This window comes from Teleopsis dalmanni, chromosome 2 (genome assembly GCF_002237135.1).
Source record: "Teleopsis dalmanni isolate 2A chromosome 2, ASM223713v2, whole genome shotgun sequence".
Lineage (NCBI taxonomy): Eukaryota > Metazoa > Arthropoda > Insecta > Diptera > Diopsidae > Teleopsis > Teleopsis dalmanni.
Window position 1 is genome coordinate 26,368,909 of NC_051847.1, and position 24,220 is coordinate 26,393,128.

Genomic DNA, 24,220 nt, shown 5'->3' on the forward strand with positions numbered 1-24,220 from the left:
TTTGAGAGTAAGATATATCTATATCTTCACGTTTTACGATCAAATATTTAAATTTAGTAATATTTTTATGTATTAATATTGATTAAAATATATATATATATAAATAGATAATCGTAATATTTAATTATTTGTTAGAAAAGAACATACACATACTAAAAACATTATTTTCTTATAGAATAAACTTGTATGAATCATTTTCGTATTTACTTTAATTTATATATAAAATAATTAAATACAAAATGATACCAAAGATTTGTTAGTTAATTATATATTAATCTATATATCATAGACTTTTAATGTCTATTAGATGCTAACAGCTAACTGTAACAGTCTTCACTTAGGTTATTCCAGTAAGTGGACCATATAATAACTTATATAGATAGGTAGGTGCAAGCCTGCAGCCTGTCTTGCAGAAAGACTGGCTTACTTAGGCCCTAAAAATGGGCCTATTATGATATAACTTATGTACAAAGGAGAAAACTTATTTCGTTCAATTGGCAATTATATATAAATTAATGTTTTAATTACACTGATAACATTTATAATATTTTTAGTATTCATTTATAGTATTTAAAATTTGTTTTTTTTTCGAATATAACTTCTAGAGTAGTGCTTACAACGCAGTTATTTTTAAGGATATTTTTATAATATCCTTAAATGTTTTTTATTTCTCTATTTTCACAGTCGATATGCATAATTTTGGATATGGTTTAAAAAGTTGATTGGTCAATTTTTTTCTAAAATGTTTTTCAATAATCTTTAGCATCATAATGAGATTTAATTATTTTTATTCAAAAAATATTATTCATCTACTATCTGTGATTATAGCACAACTCATTGTCGTTTTTGTATTAAATTAAAGTTATAACTATTTGGCACATAAGAAGCATGTCGATCATTCTGTCGCTGCAAGGGCATCATATTTTTTGTTGATCCATGGTATGGAATATATGCATAATATCAGTTATTAGTATTTGTTGCTGTATAGTTAGGAGCTGGAGAAGATACAGCACTTCGTCCTTCCAAGCAGATACGTTTCTCATTTTCAATTGGGTTATCGCTCTCTTCACCATTACTAAAGCTGCCTGGCAACCGCCGTTTTAGATTATTATTTAAACTGGCAGCTATTGTTTCATCTTCTGACATTGAGTTTGTTCGTTGTGGTGTACTTGCTGCGCTATCATTATCAAGTGAAGCAATCGCTGAAGCTGCTGCACTTGCCGCTGCACTGAAACCATCTTCGGATGCACTATCTTGTGAACCAATACCAGTGTTTGAATTAGCATCTGAGCTAGGCATACCAGACGGCGTTGTATAGTTATTTAATTTTGTAGGATCTTTTTCGATAAGTTTTTGTGCTAAAAGCTTTAGAGATATCAGCGAGTTATCACAATCACTGGTATCAATTTCAGTTAAACTGATGCCAGCACGTTCAATTTCTGCATATGTGCCAAATGGTAGTTTTTGCAAACATTCTAATTTTTGTACATGGGTTTTAGAACGCAAATGCTTAGCTAAGTGCCCATGTATACGAAAAGCGATTTTGCAGTCAGTACATTCGAAAGGACGTGGATTTGAACTAGTCGGCACACCAAATGTCGAAATCATCATAACTTTATTTTTATGTGCCTCTGAACGTTCGTGTTTCTGGAATGCATAAAAATATTAAAATCTATAGAACTGTGAAATATATATTTTTTTCTTACCTGTAAATGACCCTGCATACGAAATGAAAATCCACAAGGTTCGCATTTAAATTTACGTTCAATATAGTGTATGTTCATATGCAGTGATAACTGCGACTGTTTCTGAAAGGTTTTGGAACATATTGTACATACAGGACGACCATCAGTCGATATAGGTACGCGTGGATAAGCGCGTGGTTGCATTTCATTGCTTGCAGATTTTGGAAATACATCTTCTCCAACTATAACAGTTCGAGTTGGTGCAGATAGTACCCCTGAAAAATCGGTTGTACCAGGCTGTTGTACGGCAGCTGGTAAATTAGAATTATGAATTTGTGGTTCAGTGTTGGGTGTGTTCATACTCTTACTGGTACTTATTTGATTAATTTGATTATTGGTTGGTGGTTTAAGTTTCGACAATGATTCAACCGGATCTACCGCAAATTCAATATCCTCAGTTTCTTCATTTACTTTATTTGTTTTATTGTTTGTGTTAATTGGTAATTTGTTTTTATTTGATTCAGTTAATTCGGTAGGTTTTTGTTTATTTTCTTCAAACGTTGTTAATCGTTCGCTGCTTGTATTATCTGCTGAAATATCTTTAACTTTACTGTTGGGAAGTGGTTCTAAACTCATAATCGGCATAGCAGGACTTGATTTAAGATTATTTTCATTTATATTAGTAGTCCAATGGGTGTCTGCTTGCGAACTATTGATTGGGCTAAGTACTTGTTTGTTGCTACCTGAATTACTGACCACTGTTATGGTATTAGTGCAGTTTTGATTAGCACTTCCCATATTTAATTGATCTGGAAAACTGCGATTCATTTGACTTTGTTTAATTTTTGTACGCTGTAGTGCTTGTTCAGTGATATAAGCTTGCAATAAAATATTTTCGTTGATTTTTTTCGAATCTTCCGTTACCTCTGCTGAGGTACGTACTTTGTCGGACGCGAAGATTAGAGTTTTAAGAAAACCAGATTCATTGTTACTATTACCGAATATTACGTCGCGTATCTGTGCTTGAGTTTGTAAGGGACCGGGCATAGCAGCGACTAGTTCGCGTACTTCATATGAAGAGCCAGTTGGCTTAAATGCCGTTTGTGTCGGAGCACCGATTGATGTAGTAGATTCGGCAACACGTGGCTTAGTTAAATCAATTGGTGCACTTTCAAAATTAGCACTTGTAGTGGTATTTTTTGGTTTTGACTCTTCCGGATTCGAATAGTATTTTTCTTGTTTTTGATAATCGAAAGGTGGTTTTGGTAATGTGAATGACTCAACTCGTTTAATATTAGTTACTTGAGCTAAAGGTGGTTCGGATGCGTGGTTTACGAATGCCGAAGCGATCGTTTCAGTAGTATTAACTTGTTGAAAATTGTAATGTTCACTTTTAAGTTGTGGCGAAACGCTTTGTGTAATTGGAGGAGTCATAGATAGTGAAAGTAAACATCTTGCAGCTTCCTGTTCTTGTAAACGTGATTTAGATTCATCAGTATCTGTGTAGAATAATTAAATTTACGAAATATTATATATAAAAACAAAATATTTCTATTATTTTACTTACCACTGCTTTCGGTCTCATTATCAGTTGAATCGTCGGTGTCAGATTCACCTGGTATAGAAGATGTTCGACCACCAGCAGATGTACTGGACTGTTGGTCAAATTCTACATCAGGCTCAGAGAATTCACTATCAGCTGGCATGGGTCCTGGGTGTATACCCAACTCAATACATTTTTTGAAGTGAGTTTTTGATTGCATATGTTTCGTCAGATTTCCCTTTGTCTTAAAACTATTTAACAATATAAAATTTAGGTATTAGTCATACAATATTTATGTATTTAAAATGAAATTGAAAAACTTACCTAAAATTACAATGTTTACATGTGTAAGGCCTTACATCGGTATGGGTGCGTATATGTTTTTTCAGCATTGAAGGCTTTTTACAACGTATACCACATTCAGAGCAAACATAACGCCCTCTTCCACGACCTCTAATATACGTATAGTCTTCGTGCGATTCATAACCACCAACAAGCATTTGATTGGAAGCATTTGATGAGGTTCCCCCGGCAGAGTTTACAATATTCGCCTCCTTTTTAATTGATGCTAAATCGTCAGATTCAATTTTCAATTGTTCTGATGAAGTGGTTCCTGTTGTGCTTAGCTGTTTAATCTGATGATGATAATATTGTCCTGGATTACTCGCCACAAATGGTGTCATGACAGTTTGTTGTGAAACTACTGAAGAATATTCAAGATTGTTGGCACCGGCCATTGTATTTGCAATTGTCTTATGACGTGAATCATATAAGGACATCACAACTTTCGGCTTAAATCCTAGGGGATGTGGATTATTTTCAGCACATACTTGCCATACACTATACATTGAGAGCTTATGCATTCCAGCTACATAAGAAGGTTGTGGACAATTAACTGTGCAGTAAAATGTTTTTGTACTACTTTTAAGACCCAAATATGTATAAGCATGTCCATTCAAATAAAGTTGTACAAATGCTTTTGAAGGTCGTGGAGTCTCTGGTGAAATCAGTGGTAAAGTGTTAGCATTGGGTGTAATACCGTGATGCTTTTTAGGTGTAAATGTACCAGGTTTTAACGGCAAAGTTGTGGGGCGTAAAAATTTGGATTTCTTAGCATCGGTTTCTGAAGTACTTTGAGTTGATGGATTTGTTGGTTGGCTTTGCCCAGTAGTGTCCACATGAAGCGGTGTTAAAGTTGATGTCAGATTTGCACGACCTATTTGCGAATTTGTAATCACATCACTGTTTTCCTTCGAGATGTTGTCAAAATTAAAATGCCGGACTTCTTTTTCAATATGTTCAGTTATTTTTGGTATTGTCACTGAAGTTGAAGCAGCTGCAGCACTTATATTTTTGCGTGGACTAAGATTATCTGCCATACGCAAAAAATTAAAGCTTTTCTTAGGTGTTTCAATGGCGTTTAATGTTGCTTGCTTTTGTGTTTGACTCGAACCCTGTGGTAATCCTGACCAATTGCGTACGTTTCGCAAAACCGGTGAAGGTGGAATGCGTGAAAATTCACTTGGGACGTTTTGTACTCCTCCAAAAGGTGAGAGTGGCTTCAAATCTGCACTTTGTGTTATTGAAGGAATTAACAATTTATTTGCAGTATCATTGGCAGTTGGCATTGGACTTGATGATTTTTTGTGATTTGGTGACAACGTTCGGCTAGTTGATGTTAGATGTTGATTTGGTATTTGCAAGTTTTGAGATGGTGGCAGTTGAGGTGTCATCAAATTATTCGGTCCAGGTATTCCTGGTACATATGGTATAATTTTTTCCATGCTACTTTGTATTGGCAATGTTAAAGGATTAAATGCTGTAATAGAGTTAATAGGCGGAAATTGAAAATGTTGAGGACCATTTGATAAATTCATGTTTGATGAATTAAGTTTGGATACTGGAGGATTTAGAGATAATATATTTTTAGTGTCATTATCTTTGACTTTTGGTGAAACTTCTTGAAAACTACCACCCGATAATAATGGTGTTCGTATCATTTTTGGACTTTTTTCATACTCTTGGCATTCTGATATTGGTATCATGGAACCACCTGAAGATGTGAATCGTTTTAAGCGTTCTTCTTTTTTATTATAAAATGGCAAATCATTAGAACCAGCAAGATTGTGTAATGATGTTTCTCCAGTTATAGACTTGTTAGTGCTTACACGTTTTGATGGAGAAATAGATAAATTTTCACAAAGGCCAGCCTCATATTTTGGTCTCTTATTTGCTAAGTGTTCTGAACTTATATTTGAAAATTGACGATCTTCATGCATTTTCGTTATAATAACATCTTTTGATTTACGGTCTTCATTGCTGTTATTATATGAATCAACCAAAGGTGTTTTGCCTAGAAGTGGTCCTGGCGATGGAAGCGGAGCATCAACTAATATAAGCGAATTGTCAGCACCAGTTGATGCTGTAGCCGCAGATGTGGAAGCAGTATTGCTACTGTTATTTAAGGTAACTGGTAAAGTTGATGTTGCTGTACTGGATGCTGTTACCTTGGAGCTGCCAGCCTGAGAGGCACTCAAGCGACTTAGTACTAAAGAACTTGGTTTAGTTTTTAACTGTGACCAAGCTAATTTCACTAACGACAGTGGATTTTTTGATAGTTCTCGTCGAAAGGAGTCCTTAAGTTCAGGTATATTTAAAGAAATAGAGTTTGAACGAAAATATTTATAAGAAGGTGAGGCTACTGGACTAATTGGAGCACTTGATGATGCACCTTGACAGTAACTACTGTTATGTAACTGCAAGTCCTCTGCAGTACGAAATTCTAAGGAGCAGAGAGGACATACATAAACAGCGTCTTCACCTTCGCCTGTTGGCACCGCAAGTCCCCGTGCGTTTAAAAGCAAATTCTTTATTATGGAATTATTTGGTGGATTTTTAATATTGATACTACCACTAGAGCTACTTGATGAAGTCTCGCAAGATAGGGCTGAGACCTGGTGTTCAATTGATTGACGCTTACGTGGTGCAAAATTGTTCGTAGCTTGTATAGTAGTATTATTGTTTATGCCTAATGATGGTGAAGTTGACGGCGCTTCCTCGTTTATTTTAGGCTTAGCAGATAAATTTAATGGAATATTGCCACTGGAAATTGAAATAACTTCCTTAAGCATATGTTGAGCTTGAGTTTGTAAAGATTGTGGAACATGATGGGCAGTTCTATATTGAGCATTTTGCTGTGGTTGAGGTTGTGGTTGATGCTGTTGCTGTGGTAATATATTTAATGCTGTTGGTGGTTTTGTATTGGTTATGTGCTTCGATATACCATTCAGTGGGCCACTGCTTTGAAGCATCTCTTCTGATCGTAATTGATTAACCGGATGTGCTAAAGTCTGATGTGGAACCTGATGATATTGTGGCTGCTGATGATGATGTTGTTGTTGTTGAAGCTGTTGTTGTTGTTGTAATTGATGTTGTAACTGTTGTTGTTGCTTTTGCACAATTGCTTGAGCAATTTTTGCATTTGTACTTTCGCTAGCAACTGATGTTGTATTAATTAAACCATTGGTGCCTGCACTATAGTTATTATTGTGCATAGTGCTGGAACTAGACGCACTGTTATTAGTGTTATTAAAACTGCGGGAACGATTCAATGTTTTCGGGTATTTTTTTTGTAATAAAAGTTCTTTGTTTTCAACAATAGCCTCGTTTTGTGAAATCAGTTTGGAAATATGCTCTTGCAGAAATTCCTTATCCTGTTGTTAAAATTAAAAAAGTAAAATATTGTTTTAATGGATGTATAGAACATAATATAATAGAAGTAAGTACTTACCAAAGGCATAAGTCCAGTAGATGTGGCAGTGGTCACACTAGATTTGTTGCTTTGCAATAAACCTGTAGTTGGTGTTGTTGACATGGATTGAGTAGTAGCAACGCTGCTATTGCTAATATTATTATTGTTTGTATTATTTGTTGCGGACAAATTTGTATTTGAAGTTGTATTAGCTATATAGTGTAGTGGATTTTGGTGTGGTGGTAACGATATTGGTGCAACAGGTGCAGGAGTAATTGGTATAGGCGCAATTGTTTGATGATTGATTCTTTGATGGGAGGTTGATGCAGATGTCTTTAACAATGGTGCAGCAGGATGAAATTGTTGTTGTATTTGCAGTTGGTGATGATATTGTTGTTGTTGCTGTGGTGTAAGCATATGAAACTGTGCTAACGCCTGCTGATGTACAACAGCAGCTGCATTAAAGTATTGTTGAGATAAGTTGCCTGTTGGTGGTGGCGGAGGCTGCTGCTGTCCTAAAAAATAAATTGCGGCCGCATTTGATGAGATTGGTAGGACGGCATGTTGCTGTTGTTGTTGTAAGTGCAATTGCATTTGATGTGAATTGATATGATTATTTAATTTGATCTGTGTACTCGGAGATAATGAAGGATGATGCTGTTGCGATTGTGATTGCTGTTGCTGCAGTTGCTGTTGATGTATTTGTGTATTTTGTGACATTTTAGAAGTATTTTCAACTATTTTTGGTTGATCTACAAGTTGATGTTGGTTTTGATGCTGCTGTTGTTGCTGTTGATGACTAGCACCGTCCTTTGATGAGGCATACAGAGAAGCGTTGTGAAATTTTGGTTTATATGGCTTATAATCGAATGAATTCTTTTGGCCGCTGCTCGAAATCATAGCTGTATTTCCTGTAATTGTTACAGTCAATGGTGGCAGTGTACCAGCTGCAGGTGAACCTAATGGCAATGGTTGTGTTGGTTGTATTTGCATTGGTTGTTGCAAATACGCACTTTTTGAAGATGAAATTGATGATGGCGAAGGTGTTGGTAAAGATGTCACTACATTTCTCTGTGAGATATTTTCTTCTACTTGATGTAGATGATAATTTTGATGGATTTGTTGGTGTTGGTTTAACAGCGCCGGCGATGAAGTACTACGTTCATCAATTGGTGAAGCTGTTCGACTTAACTAAAAGTACATAAAAATATTAAAATTTATTTTTATAATCTCATTGTTTTTAATAATTATCTTAAAAATGAAACAGTAAGGCTAATCCATTTTTTGTTATTTTTATTATTTTATATAAGCGAAAAAATACGATTTTCACGTTGTTATTGTAACCCGCAGAGATCTATTATATTAAGCAGTGGGTACGTAATGGTAGTGTGAAAGACGAGATTGTTCAGGAATAACAATGGATTGGGGGTGGATTGGATCTTAATTAAAGACAACCTGGGTCAAGGCTGAAAAACCTAGCCACTTCAATCGGACGAAGCAAAAGATCAATTGGACTCAAGTTGATGTATGCATTGGGTCATGAAAATATATGGGCGACATCGTGGGAGGTAAAGTTATAGTTAGGGCGTACGAAGAATAAATATCTCATATCTAATTTAAATAAAGTTTACTTTTCTTTTCTTTTGCTCAAGTTTGAAAAAAGTATCATTGAAAAAAGATTCATCAAATTATTGTTAAAAAAATATGTTTGAAAATGAATTCGCATTTCAAAGCAAATAAATATTTTGTTAATAGAATATATTCAAACTGAAAAATATCTAATCTAGAGATAGGTTAGATTAGGTTGAAGTGCTCTTTGTGCTTCAAAGCCCACTGCAATACAAATTATGGTCCATTGTAATATGATGAATAGCTTTGTTTATTCGTTAGGCCATAAAAGCTACAAAAAGATATAAAACTCAAAGTAATCACCATGAGAACAACGTTAATCTGAAGATTATTTAAATTAAAGTACTTGGAAACTGTTTAGACTGCTTTAAATAATGTAAATCAAATCTGTATTGTTTACATATATGTGATATACCAATATTTGCAATAAAATACTGGTACAATATATTTAAACTGACCACATCCGAACTGCTGTTACTTAATTCTGCATCTATTTCTTGATCGGATCCTCCCGCAAAAGTACTATCATCAACATCGACAGGAATCTCGATACCACGTTTTCTAGCTGCATGGGTGCGAGATCTATAATTATATATGTATATTTATCAAGAAAATTCTTAGTACAATTATTATATTTATGTATTTATGACTATTTACCTGCAATGTTTATAATAATTGCTTTTTGTTTTAAAAGCTATTCCACAAATCTCACAAGGATATGGTCTCTCATTTGTATGGGCACGTATATGCTTTTGTAGCACAGATGGTTTTGTACAATTCAAGTTACAATATTGACAAACATAACGACCAGTGCTATTATTTTGCTCAGCTACAGATACTACGGAACTATTACTCCATTCCATTTCCACAGGACTTACGTTCGACTGACTTACATTGTGGTTATTAACATTTGAATTGCTAACTGTTCTTGGAACTATATTAGCATTACTATGATTTATATTATTATATGTAGTAATATTATCTACTGTTGCCATTGCTGGAGGATTGCTATTCTGGTTAGTTATATTTGTTTTATACTCTTGTTGGTGCTGTTTTAGTTGTTCCTGTAGTACATCTGTTTTAGGGTTTATATTGGCACTCTGTTTTATAAATTTTGTTTCTGCATTAACTAATGGCTCTTTACGAACTGAACCGATAATACCATTCGGAATAGTATTTTCGATATTTTTTTGTACTTCGACAATAGCATTTTGTAAGGGTACAGTTTGGGGTGGCGGTGAAGATGCTGAACTTACCGACGAGGAAGACGATGTTGATCGTAGCTTTTCATCTGCTTTTCCATTGACACAATCGACCAAATTAGCATTTTGCTCTTCAGCAGCTATGCCATCGACTTCAGTTGTACTCGCCAGACGTTTAAATTTTTTGTGCAAATATTTAGAATTATTCCAAGAAATTACAGTCACTTTTGGCGATGATGACGTCGATGATGTTGCTGCTCCTCCAATTGTGGTCTCACTATTATTTTGATTTGTGGTTTGCAACATACTATTGTTGATGGTGTTGCTCTTATTATATTGTTTATTGCTAGTAATATCGCTAACACTTAAATTACTATTGTTTTTACTTAAATTATTATCACTGTTACTGTTGTTGTTGTTGCTGTTATTATTATTAATATTGTTTAAATTATTATTTCTGCTAGAACTCGTACTTGTTTCATTTGTCCCAGTCTTTTGCTCTTCATGTGTATTTCTTTTATTTTCTAGTTTGGCATCCTTAACATTGCTAATTGCTAATTGATCAAAACTATCTTTATCTGACGTCGTCGCAATCGCCGTTTCCGTCGAAGTAGCTGGTAAATTTTTTGTTGACTTTGCTAATTTTGAGTTTTTTACATTATCAGCAACTTTACTGCCGCCACCGTGTGTTTCGCCAAATGCTGAATTATATATTTGCAAATTTGCATTATTGTTCTTTGTGTTGTTGTTGCTATTGTGTTTTTTATTATATGTTGTGGGACTATTAGTATTCGAACTTGTTGCATTTGTGCTCTTTCGTTCTACCGATCGATGATTATTCTGCAATTTAGTTTTATTGTAGTGCTTGGCTGTTGCTGCAGCCTTCATATTGCTGAGATCTTCCTGATTTTGTTGCTCTAATGCAGCACTGGAATTATCTATAAAAAAAGTAAAAAAAATTTTAATTTTAAATATAAATGTATTATAACTACTTAAAAATTCAAAATATTTAAAATATTATCAAAATTTAAAATATTATCGAAAAAGAGCGGCAACAAATTATTTTATTTCCAGTCGTTAAACTGCACATGGATATAGCATTAAATAAACTTGCATTTCAAATCATGTAAATGCATCTGGACTATACACGTTTGATAATTAGTTTGATTTTTCGTTAATAGAGATTCGATTTAAAGTTGACATATGTACGCTTATATATGTTCTATATCTTATTGTAGATATAGATTAGGTTAATGTTGATGAGGCAGGCTTGTACATCAAAGCCGAGTTCAGCCTTGTTTATATGGTAGGTCAAGAAGACTTCAGAAAAGGTATAAAGACCGAAGGTAACAAGACATGATCTTGTTAGTTGCTCTATTCCAAAGATGACATTTGAGAATGCTAACAAAAAAACACACAAAAATTTATTTATTTTTCAATCAAAAAGGTATAATTCTGGATTCTTGAAAGAAAGTATTTTCTTTTTTTTTTTTTAAATTCAAGTCGGTAAATTAGATGAAGTGCTCATACAGACGAACCTAATTAAGTTCACATAGTATAAATAGTTAATAGATAATTATAAATTTCATAAAATAGAACTATGACAAAATTATTTTAAAATAATTTATTTTTGTGTTTTTTTATCATATCTTCATCATAGCTTTATCTTCCATGTTGACATCAGAGCAATCATCATCACATCATACACATTTTTAAGTTATTTTAATATTCATTTTATGGGTCGTTGTGTTTTTAGTGTCTATTCCGACAGTTTCTGCTTTGATAAAATTAAATTGAAATGTACTTGACCTTTGAATACTTTTTGTATGCACAGTTTTATAGAGTGAGTAAGGCATATATAAACGAATATGTAATATTGCTTTAAGATCTGTGGACAAATCAAAAAGAAGAGGTGAATCAAATAGACATTGTTATATGTTAAATTGATTTATTTAAATACTAAAATGAGTATGAGTTCATAATTTCTATATATCTTTTTAACACCATATTAACTGAGATTATAGGCTTAATTATTAACTATTAATAAGTACTATAAATTAGTAGTAATTTATATAATAATTACTCGTATTATAAATAATTATCATTAATGATGTAATGAATTAATGAAACATTAATGAATTTTTATAAAAGATGCATGTTTAATACAAAATTTTATTACTAAACACGATTCTGTAGTGTTCAATTACGAATAGCAAAAACGTAGTGTTTAGTGTACACTGTATAGTACTTCAATGTAGTGACTTTTTTTAACTTATTCAATGCATATGTTCTATTGAAATTGTAGCAATAAAATGCATATTGCATGCTTCCATATGGTTCTGTTTTTACCCGAACTGCTTCTGTTCTATATTAAAGCAAAAGGCAAAATAATAGTAAAGACAGATAGTACACAGCAAAGTACGGAGAATTTGTGGAGTGTACAGTGTATGAAGTAGAGTAGTAAAGTAAGATAAGACCGCTAAATATTCAGAACTTACAGCGCGTACAGCGCATGAAGTAGAATATCAGCAAAATTAAGATGCTAAAAATTATACTACGTTGTAAATTTTTAATACAGCAAGTTATATTCAGTATATTGTTTTATCAAATATAAAATATTAATCAAATAATACAATTCTATTATTTATTTTAAATAAAGTTTTTATAAATTGTAACAAATTCATGTTTCTAAATTTAAAAGAAATATGCTAATGTTAATTAATTGAAAGATTTAGGTTCATTTCTACAATGCACACTTAAAGCTATGGCAGCGATTATTCAGAGATCAGACTGATCAGAGAAGTGATTGGTTATAACAGAGCACATACTAAGCAAAATAGCATAGTAACAAAAACAAAATAAGTTCAATCCGATCACCAAATAGTTTGCATACAAAGAAATCCAATGCAATTTTTCAATTTTTATATGAGCTGATATAAGATTTTCCTTACGCTAATGACGGAAATCAAAATTTAATTAGTTCCCATTTTTCCACCTATTTTTCTTACGGCATGAATAATCGAATGCATTATGTTTTATAAGGTAAAGTGTGTTAGCTGATTTTTCACGACATGACTAATTTAGTGTTTAGTGTAAGAAACCCCACAGATCTTAAAGCATTTTATATATTCGTTTATATATGTCTTACTCAATCTATAAAACCGATTTTTTACGGCATGACTAGTTTAGTCTTTAGTGTAAGGAACCCTTAAGTGTTCGATATTGGCCACTAAATTAAAAACTCAAACAAATGTACAACAGCTCTAAGCTCTCTGTGGTATTATCTTTTCTAATAATAATATTTTGATTTTATAAATTAATGTGAGTACATTTTCTATACTTAATCATAATTTAAATAAATTACTGAAAAATACAGTTTTAGTACGCATAAGAAAGTAAAAATATCTTTGCAATACGAAACTAGCGGTTTTCAATTAGAGACTACTGCACAACTCAAATTAAGTGTTTACATTACTAAAACTACTTGCTGACACTAGAAAATGTCAGAGCAATAATCGTTAAAATACGTGTTCTGAAAATTCTACTAGGTCTTCAACTTATATTGTTTTCGATTAGCAAAGTTAGGGTAACTTTTTTATTTAAGATTCAGTTTTAGTACAGTTTAAATTTTCGATTGATCAATCTTAGGCAAAATGTATAATACTTGAGATTAAGTTATAATGCTTTCGCTATTTAGATTAATAAAATTACCCTCAAATTATATAGCTCATATATATTATTTGACAGTTGAAATGTATTTGGCATGTCAAATATCATGTTTACTTGTAGATTAAGAGCTAAGATTCAAATTAAAATAATATAACAAAATAAGCTATATATGAATAAAATAATTAATTAAAATAAAATAATTGGAATTACTCTAAACATGTTCGTTTGGACAAAACAATTCGAGCAAAAAGTGACAGATAGAGTGCAAATCTAGATTTGCCAAACGAAATTGACATTAATTTTTTGTCTTAGAGATAGAGTATTGTGATTGCTACACTCAGAAAAAAAATGCAAGAATATTTTTGATAAAGTTTCATTCATATATAATAACAGCATAATGACTTATTGTTTAGAATACAATAATTAATTAAGAATGTTACGAAGTGTATAAATAATACAACTTTTTAGTTGAGATCACTTTTTTTCTGTGTGAATATTTCTTTTTTAGGAATACATTTATAAAAAATTTTTAAAATCAATATTTTTTAATTACTTTTTTTTAAATTTATATTAATTAAATTTTGAAAACAAAAAGCCATAATTTCTATCAATAATTTAACTCTGTTTATAAGCACTGATTGTGTATCGTTTTTGATAATTTCTATATGAACTTCAATCTGACTCACTTACGATGGCGACAAATAATTGGGGGGAATCCAATTGCAAACTTTCATTTTTTTCGAATTTTTTAATCATATCAGTCGTTATATGACAATTTAAAAAAAATTGAATTAAAAATAATATTCAGCAAAAAGTACCAGCACACTTGTTGCTCACAATCAGCCACACTGTCTGCACCCTTCCCGTCTGATATTCTAGAAGTTCTCATTTATTTAATAAAAACTGCAAATATTTGCACGTTATCATTATGAAATGAAAAATAAAATAGATTACTCGTTAGCAGTGCTGATATCGCTCAGACCATTCGAGTGGTTATACTATATTATACTATGGTTGTTGTAACGTTGGAGATTTTCTTTTATTTTTTAGTATTCACATTGGTTGTTGTCGTTCGCAAAAGATACGACCGACCAACAAATACATATACATGAAATTATATCAGCAGTCAGCGTGGAATTTGCAATATAATATATTTATATACATATATGATAAAAATATAACGAAACATACAATTGAGCATTTTTAGATTTCCGCTATTTGTTTTTTATATGCAATATTTTTGCTTACTTAAGCTTTTTAACTAATCCATTCTCATTATCATTATATTATGTGTATACTATTGAAATATAATACAGATACAGAATATGCAAAAAAGTACTATTTTAAATGTCATATAATTATAAATTTAAAGAATCTTGAACATATTAAACATATATATAGATATATATATATAGAGCATATTTAATATTATTTATTTGAATTATCTAAGAAATCTAATAGATCTCCAATATGATGTCTATTATAACTGAGCATTACTTTCGCCATCACTACCCACAATCGTACGCACATTATTTCAAGAGATTTTATATATATTATATGCATACATATTTAGACTCAATTATGGGATCTCTCTCTATGATGCCTATTATAGCAGCATTTCATTTTCGCTGTCACTATCCACAGTCCTACGCATAATAACTACTCACCTTACATTACATCTCAATTTAAAAACAACATTTGCGTTAAAACTCCAATACGTCCTAATTTAAAAACACATTATAAAAGATCTTTAAATATATTTTGATCGGTCTGTCTCAGAAAATGAGCTTTAAGCACTTGAAATCATAAAAACGTTTACTAAAAAATCTACATGGAAGTTAAGATCTATTTGGTATTATTAGAGAACAATAGGTTGATGCGTAACTTATAGCAAGTCAGATTAATTTAACTTAACCTAGGTTAGGTTAGGTTAGGTTGGAGTGGCAACCTTATACACCAAAACCTAATCTTCTTGGAGTGGCGGCCTCGTGCGCAAAGTCCACTTGAATTGAAGTAATGGAACGTTGTAAAGCTATGAATTAGCGTTCTTTATATGCAGACTAGAAGGATCCCCGAAAGGGACGTAACCTATATAAGTTATCATTTTTACTAATCTAGTTCCTTTGCTAAATATAAGAATAATATATATATATAATAATATAATAATAAAGACTAACAAATTTGAAAGCTGTGGGTTTATTGTGATAAAAATAATGGTGTATATAAATTTCTTTCCATGTTATATATTACACTTTAATAACTTATATATATAATTTTAATTTAAAATAAGCACTTACATCAATTATTTAATAAATGGCACATATATTCAAATAGCTTTTTATTTTATATATTAAATTACAATATATCAGACCTGAAATAAGACCGGATCTTATGAAAAGGTGATATTCCCGCAAATTGATACTTTAAATGATTAAAGCATTTGGAAGAATATGTTTTAATATCTCTTTAATAAATATAAAATAATAATTTTCAGTAATTTTTTTTTAGTTAATTAAAATATGAAATTTATTCACCCAACAGTAGTTGACAGCTTTATAGTTCATAAGGTCAGAATTATTTAAATAAAAATAAAAAAATAAATAAAATTAACATCTAAATACAGAACTGCAAGTTAGTATGCATAATTGTTTTTAATAAAACTGCTTATACGACTCGGTGTCTATAAGCGAAAACATCTATATACCTGTATATATATATGTATATGTGCAATATATACATTGCCACAATAAACTTAATAGATTGAAGCTTTTTCAAATATAAATTTATAATAGTATGTAGTTTATTTCAAAGTAATGACGACTTAAATACTTAGAAATTATAATTTTTTATAATGAGTGCACCATGTCGTATGAGTAACAATCTCTTACATCATCAGACAAAAGGCAAAATCTAAGTGCAAAAATATACTTAAATCAACAAAAATCATTCTATTCTGCTCTTATTTATTTTTAATAATAAGTTGTTGCATTTTTATTCTATTACTAAACATTTGTTATTTGCTTTTACAGAATATTTTTAAATTTAATGAAAAAATTAATAAATTAATTGAAAGAATAATTAACTCTAGTGACGTACGTTGTCAGTACATTCAAAGAATGCAGTTAATATTAAAAGAATAATAGGCAATTTTCAAACAACGAACCTCATTCATGCCCGTTTCTGGACTGTCTGTTTATTAGTAAAATTAATTATTATTCTACGAGCACATCTAATAGATAGTTGAGTTTATTATTCCAAATACATTATAGCATGAAAAGTTGTTCGCTAATAGTGAACTGAGTTCTCTAATAGTGAACTGAACCAACGAATAATATGATACATGTATACTAACACTGGGCATATATCACATTTCCATTAACATTCTAATATTTATTTATAGAAAATTGCAATGTACAAACATTTTATAGGTTAGTTTAAATATTATGGCTACTAACATACATATAATGTATGCAGTATGTACGTAGTCATTTCCTGAGTTTTAGTTAAATATTTTTTTGTTGTACTTAAGTATTTAGCAATCAGTGTATCGTTGTTATGCGTCAATAAACCCAATTTAATTGCTAATATATTGAAATACAAAATAGCACACTTCATCTATATACAGACACTTTTACTCTTAATCTCAGTACAAGTTTATAAAAATTTATAAATGATAACGCAGTGAACGCGTAATAAATGCTTGATAATGTGTGTACTGGTGTTTGTTAGATTAAAACTATATTTCACAAAATACTAAATTAAAGCGAAAAAAAAACAATAATTTTTTAAGAGGAAAAAATGTTCATAAAAATAGCAAATAAATATACATATAAATGCGTATATATGTAGGTATGTAAATAAAAACACAGATAAGCTAAATCATTAGCACCGTAGAACGCAAGAATTTCACCACATTTAAAATTTGCATTTCAATACTTGAATTTTTTGTATAGTATTTCTTCGTGATATTCTCTTTATCTTATTTAAATTAAAAGTTCTACGTTGAAAATTATAGTGATAGGTATTCTGACAAAAAAAAAAAGTTATATATATTTCAATACCTATAGATATATAAATATACATATAAATATAATAGAATAACTTGATATGATTTTTGCGATTCTTTCGGTGTGGTATGTTAATTATGCCATATTTTAGTCTAATATTTGAATAATTTGTTTTTACAGGGTGTTTCATTGAATAAAATCCTTATTCACATTTAATTATTATTTTTGACTCTTTGTTGCAAGAATCGCGAAAATCTTTCAAACTATCTTTCGCGCTATCTTTCGAAACTCTTTCAACTGTTATTGCCAGAATTGCCCTGTCAGTATCTGAATAAATACCTATTTTAGTCCAACTGAATCTAAATGTTTGTGATCTCCAGTTGTTGTGTATATTATCATTTTAAGAATATTTTATTAACTCCAATGATTTGTTTGATATGTCGTAGGCTTTTGGATACAACCTTATTTTTCCTAAACAAATTATATTTCATGTATCGAAATATTAATGTAGTCTAATAAGTAGATATTGTGTAAAAGAATTCGGGTCATATGAGGGAAGTTAATGCACTTCACCGTCATAAGTTACTCAGCTGCTTCGTCCTGTTAGCTTGTGACCCATTTAAAGTCAATAAAAAGTCAATAATAAAGTTAAGTAGCAGATATATATATTACGTACGATATGGCAATTACAACTCTTCAATTTCTCAACTCATGCCATTAAATCTTTTATCTAAATTTGTATATTAATTAAGGTATTAAGTAAGTATTGGTCTATTGCGTTACCATTTAAGAAACGTAGAGGTTTAAAAATCATCTTGATCCTTTGACAAGACCTAAAAACTCCTTAAAGGGAGATTCTGCAGTTCAAAAAGATGCTTGAATAAAGGAAGCCACTAAAATAGTAAAATATCTTCGCGCATCTGCCGAACAAAAACCAAGCAAATGTAAGGCACTATCGTCATACTGTGCACAACTGCGACAAGAATGATTAAACGTGAGATTTAATCTTCTAACATGGTTCTCTTAATACATGCGATCCGTCGACAAACCAACAACAGGACTTTTATCTTTACGGAGTATTTTAATACTAGTACTGGATTTTTTCTTAAACGAATGTGAGCAAATTGCATACATAAGCTGGCATACTTTTGCGCCTTCCTATCATATTTACCCTATATGTTATTCACATAGTAATCATATCAAATAAATATCTTTAGTCAATAAATTTGTAACAACATTTTTATTGATCATAGCTTTGATAAAATTTCTATTTTTTTTTGTGGTGAGAAGGTGGATTGCTTTATGCACCGTCAAAGTATTTTTGCATTACTTTGAAGAAGGTCTACTTAAATCATGTTCTTTTAATGTATGATCTGTGTTTTTATACATTTTAACTTATTACAGAAATTATTAATGTAAAAGATATCGTTCGTTCGTCAATGTTTACTATTCTTTTTTCTAATAATAATAAATAATTCACAGCATTTTTGTTATATTGCGTATACGCACTTGACCACAATTTTTTTGTGGTTGCCCACAGGGATCTGCTTGTGTAGTCCCTTTTAGGAGTGTTGAACGGCACTTGGTCGTCAAACTTAACGAGTGTTTCCGGAACGTAGCCCGGCCGTTCTTGAAACCATGAGCACAATTCAAAATCATTGCAATTTATATATAATATTTCACTTGACGTAAGTGTAGATAATTTAATTTTTTTTAAAAAGAGACTATTTTGATTATTTTTAATATACATTTCCTGAGCAAACGTATCGAATACAAATATCATAACAAAATTTAATAAAAAATTTATAAATATTTTCATATAATTAAAAAAAATTAAAACACAAGACACAAACTAAACTGGGCTGACATTAATCAATTCAAATGATATATATATATAAAAAGTATCTTATGCATTGTTTGTTATTTTATAAAATGCATATGTGAATGTATGTTTTTCAATACGAAAATGAAAGAAAAATAAATGAATTAAAAAAAAAATGATAAAAATTTTTTTTAAATCGTATAAAGAGCACGTTGGTATGTAAAATGAAGTGTATAAGTGATAATAATAGATACTGAATTGATGCCGATCGTTGTCTAGTCAAGTCAAGCAAACAAAAAAATCTCTAAATTCAGCACTACAACTAGAAACAAAACAACAACGGCAACAAAAAATCGCAATAAAAACAAAACAACAACAAAAATATATTTAATGACAAAATAGCAAGTAGCAATACAGACGCCAACCATAAAAGTCAGCAATCACTGCGCATTTACTTCTGGTAATAAAATATATCATATATATGTGTATATATGGGAATATGTTTGTATGTATAATATTATACGTGTAAATGAATATAAATTAAAACTAAGAAATGACTTAACTGTGCTGGAAAAAAAAATAAATCTCTGGTAATACGTCATGTCGCCACTTAAAAATTTCAATTGCACAGAAATTGAAAATGGCAATACCAAAAAGCAAAAAAACAACAACACTAACACAATATATTGAGCAGAGTAGCAAATTATTTTATAAAGTCAAAAGGTGCGGCAATTAGATGTGTGGCGTTTCTGTTATGCCATTCATTTTGTTGTTGTTTTTGTTTTATTTGTTGTTGCTATTAATAATATTATTAGCGTTATGACTATAAGTTGCTGCTGATGGCAAATTAATATGATACAAACGTTTTGTGGTGGTACGTCATCCTAAACCAAATCATCGCAAACGCAAACTGGTTTAAGAAAAGTTAAAAAAAAAATGTAAATAATGTATGGTTTTTTTAGGTTGTGTTCACTTACAATTTGAGTTTAAAAGAAGGAATACAGGTGTTTCATATGCATACATATATGTATATATATACGTATTTTTAAAATGCATAATTATGAAGAGAATTTAAAAAGTTTAAAGTTCAAGGTTAAAACTGTTAATGGAGATCTTTAAGATGGCACGTTATGTAACACATTTTGAAATTTTTTTGAAATACTGATAAGAAGCGTACAAATTTTTGAAACTAGTTATTTTTATCTTTATGGATTACAAATACAATTAAATATTCTTAAGGTATTTAAAGTTAAAAGTGGTATAAAATGTTATTTGAAATATGATTTATGCTAATATTAGTATTAGTAAATAATATTAGGTGTTTTTTTTGGATGTGATTCAGATCGTGATTAATAAGTAATCTTTTATAGTTGGATTATTACTTCAATAATTAATGTATCACAAAAGATCGTTTTTATATGACTTAAAAGTAGTTTTATCTACTATAAAATAGTATTGATATTTGAAAAACAGAAATTTAAGCTTACGTTTAATATGATGCTTTGTTGTAGCAAATCTTTATAAAAATTTCTTATATAGTTTACTAAATTTTCTTTTTCTTCATTTTTAATAGAGTACCTAAATGCATTTCATATTAAAAGTATATTTATTTTACATGAACAATCAATATGTTTTCAACCATTATTATATTTATATTACAATTGTAAAAATTTATAATTTTTAATTGCCAAATCAACAATAACTATGTATGTTTTTTTTTCACTTACATTAAAATTAACATGATCACTATATTATCAATAAAGTAATATAAATATTATCAGCTTTACAATATATAAACTTTGTACTTAAATTATTTGCTATATAGTTACATTCACATAAACACAATATTATATATGTATATATCTTGTCATACCTCCTGCTCTGATCATTTGCTTGTCTACAGACAAGAGCTTTTGCACATCTTTGGGCAATTTGAAATAATTGGAATTATTTTGCGTAAAACATGCTTTACATAGTTATATATATGTATGTATATTTTGATATTTTATACTATGAAGCACAATAACTTTAGTAAACTAAAATTGTAGACTTTCAGTAACCGCAACTAAAACGTTACTAGATAAACAACTTGTTAATACGAATAATAATATAAAGTCGGAAAACGAAAAATATGCCGCGATTACAATATATACAAATATATATATTTATTGACACATATATATGTAAGAAAAAATGTGTATTTACAATATTTGTGATAATAAAAGAAACGGTTATGCCGTTCGCAAAATACCGCTTTCAACTACTTCACATGCGAAACGCGACTAGAGACGGACAAGCGAAATTCATTCAATTTCCAAGTAAAATCAGTAAAAACGAGACAAAAAGAAGCAAAAGCAAAAAAATAAATAAATACAATACAAAAAATAAACAAGTTTCATCAAAGAATAATTAAGTAGAGGCCGTGGAGGGAATACACATACATAATAAAAGAGAAAAAAATAAAAAACATAAACAAAAACAAAAAAAAAGATATAAAAATTTTAAACAGTGTAAAATAGCAGCAAATACCAAAATGCCGCAAAAAATAGCACTTACTCACTGAAAAACAATACTAAGCAAAACGCAACCATGATCAATTCAACGAAACTGCTGACTAAGAGAAGGTCTGGGGAGCACCACCAAACACACATTAATATTTTCAAAGTATTTAAAAGGAAGACAGAAACAGCTTTTTTGCTGGAAGCGATAATAATATAATTGCTCCACACAGCAACAACAATTGAGTATAACAGTAGGAAAACAAAAACAAAAACAAAAACAACATAAATAAGTATAGTATGATCGTGTGGCCGCGCCATAACAACAGCAACAAAAGCAACAACATATCAACAAGAAACTTGAACGAACGTAGCTCGTTTTATCAAATCATCACATCAGCAGCACAAGCAAGCAACAGCAGAATATAATACAACACGTTGTCGTTAATTCAGCAGAAACGAGGAAACCCTCTTTCATAAAGACGTAAATTTTATACATAAATAAGTATAAATGTATGTGTTAGATAATAAAAATGTATATGAATCAAGTTGAAAAAAACACATTTTATAATTGTACATCAATTTAACTTGTGCACTGCTTGCTATGAAGCTTATAGCTTATGTGTGTATAAGAAACAAGCTTAATTCGTGATCATAAGCAAATTTTCGGGGGAGTAAGGTGTTTGTTCAAATGTTGTTTATTTGTTTATTGTATACGGATTTTACTAAAAAAAAAAAAAAATTGAGTGCTTAGTTAATAAAACATATAAACACACATTTAACATATGAACAATTTAGGTGCACACAAGCAGCGCAGTAGCGGCGCAATTTGAAAAATATGTGTATAAAATAAAGGAGAGAAAATAAACGATGAGCAAGCAATGAATTATATTTTAATTCATTCAATATGTGTTTGTGTCTTTTATTATAAATTATTTCTTGTTTTTATTTTTTTGTATTTGTTTTGTTTTGTTGCGGTTTCTCTCTATGACGACATGGGAGAATACGTGATTTGTGTATGTATTTATATCTTTTACGTCTGGTTTTCAATTAATTTAATGAACAAAACAAAAAACGGCAGCCAAATGCACAAGAAGTTTATGGTGCTAAAAATGTATACATATCGGCATACATGCATACATACATTAATGTGCACTTGTAATTATGTATTAAATCAGTAATGATTTGTATAAAACGCCAAATTTTGTTTGTTTTTTAATTGTTTATAAATCTATATAGTTTTAATATATTTATATCAAACAACAACAATTTGTTCATATTATTATAAGTGTAAATTAGGGTAAATTCTATATCTTATATGATTTGTTTACATTTTTTAATGATGTTTATATAGAAATTTGAATTGAGATTTTCTAGTTTTTTAATATAACCCACTTCAATATTATTTAGAGAAGTACTTTTCTGCTAATAGAAATTAACCATATATCAATAAATGACGAGTAAATGTTAACTAAGTGACAATAGTATTACAAATAGTGCTAATACGGTACATACTAACACTATAGAAATATAAGTAACTAAAAATAACTGGCAAATGCATGATATGTAGATATTGTTTATAAATTATTATAAAATATCTTTCTTGACATCAGTCACAAAAATATTATTCTATTTTACTTAAAAAAAACACCATCAGCAGTAATTAAAAAATGCTACAACCAAAAGCATAGAATATTCTATGTTTTGGCTGTAATAGCCAATTTCACTCATGACACTTGTTCCTTTTTGATCTATTGCCATGCCATATAGAGGGTGTTCTGTTACAAAGTGTAGAGGGTGTTTTGTTATAAAACATTTTTTTTGTTTTAATGTTTTTTTTTTGTGTTAAAATATTTTTTTATAAGAATAAAATAATAACAAAACAAACTCAAATGGTATGTGGTGAGGTCAGGTTTGGTTATATCGGCCATCCTAAGAATTCACTTAGACTAGGCCTATTGGCTAATTGTTTTAACGTATAAAAAATTTAAAGTTCAAAACCCCCTTGAACCTTTGGCAAAGTCTAAAATGCTTTTTACAGGGTGGTCCTGGAACTGGTAAAGATTGTAAAAATAGGAAGTCCCTAAAATAGTTAGTTGGCGTCACTTAAATAGTATATTAATTTGAAAAAATCATTGATTGAAAAATCTACAATATTATATTGTTATTACTAAGTTGAGTTGAAATTGTTTGTTTATGATAAATAAATAAAATATAAATTATTAATTATATGAAAGTTTATATTATTAAATAAAAAATTACATTTTATCACGTAAAATATTATAAGCAAATCTAACAAAACTAAAATTTAGTATATTTTTATATCAAAATTTTTTTTTTTAAAATAAAAAAGATTTATTTTTGGATGATAATAACAAAAAGTTTTCAATGAATTAACTAAAGTAATTATTTAT

General features: G+C 30.0%; 1 protein-coding gene across 3 annotated transcripts in view; it reads right to left on the reverse strand.

The window, feature by feature from the left end:
* Positions 1-225: 225 nt before the first annotated feature.
* LOC119681014 overlaps positions 226-24,220 on the reverse strand; it is a 68,556-nt gene continuing 44,561 nt past the window's right edge. For 2 of the 3 annotated variants that reach the window (XM_038094069.1, XM_038094072.1), the window contains 7 exons: positions 9,266-10,748; positions 9,067-9,190; positions 7,019-8,170; positions 3,553-6,941; positions 3,253-3,479; positions 1,707-3,184; positions 226-1,647 (listed from right to left, as the gene is read on the reverse strand). In XM_038094069.1, coding sequence (XP_037949997.1) covers positions 961-1,647; positions 1,707-3,184; positions 3,253-3,479; positions 3,553-6,941; positions 7,019-8,170; positions 9,067-9,190; positions 9,266-10,748 — 8,540 coding nt within the window. In that variant the 3' untranslated portion in view covers positions 226-960. Of the gene's footprint in view, positions 1,648-1,706; positions 3,185-3,252; positions 3,480-3,552; positions 6,942-7,018; positions 8,171-9,066; positions 9,191-9,265; positions 10,749-21,181; positions 21,670-24,220 lie in introns of those variants that run through there. The other variant, XM_038094070.1, reaches the window with a different exon arrangement.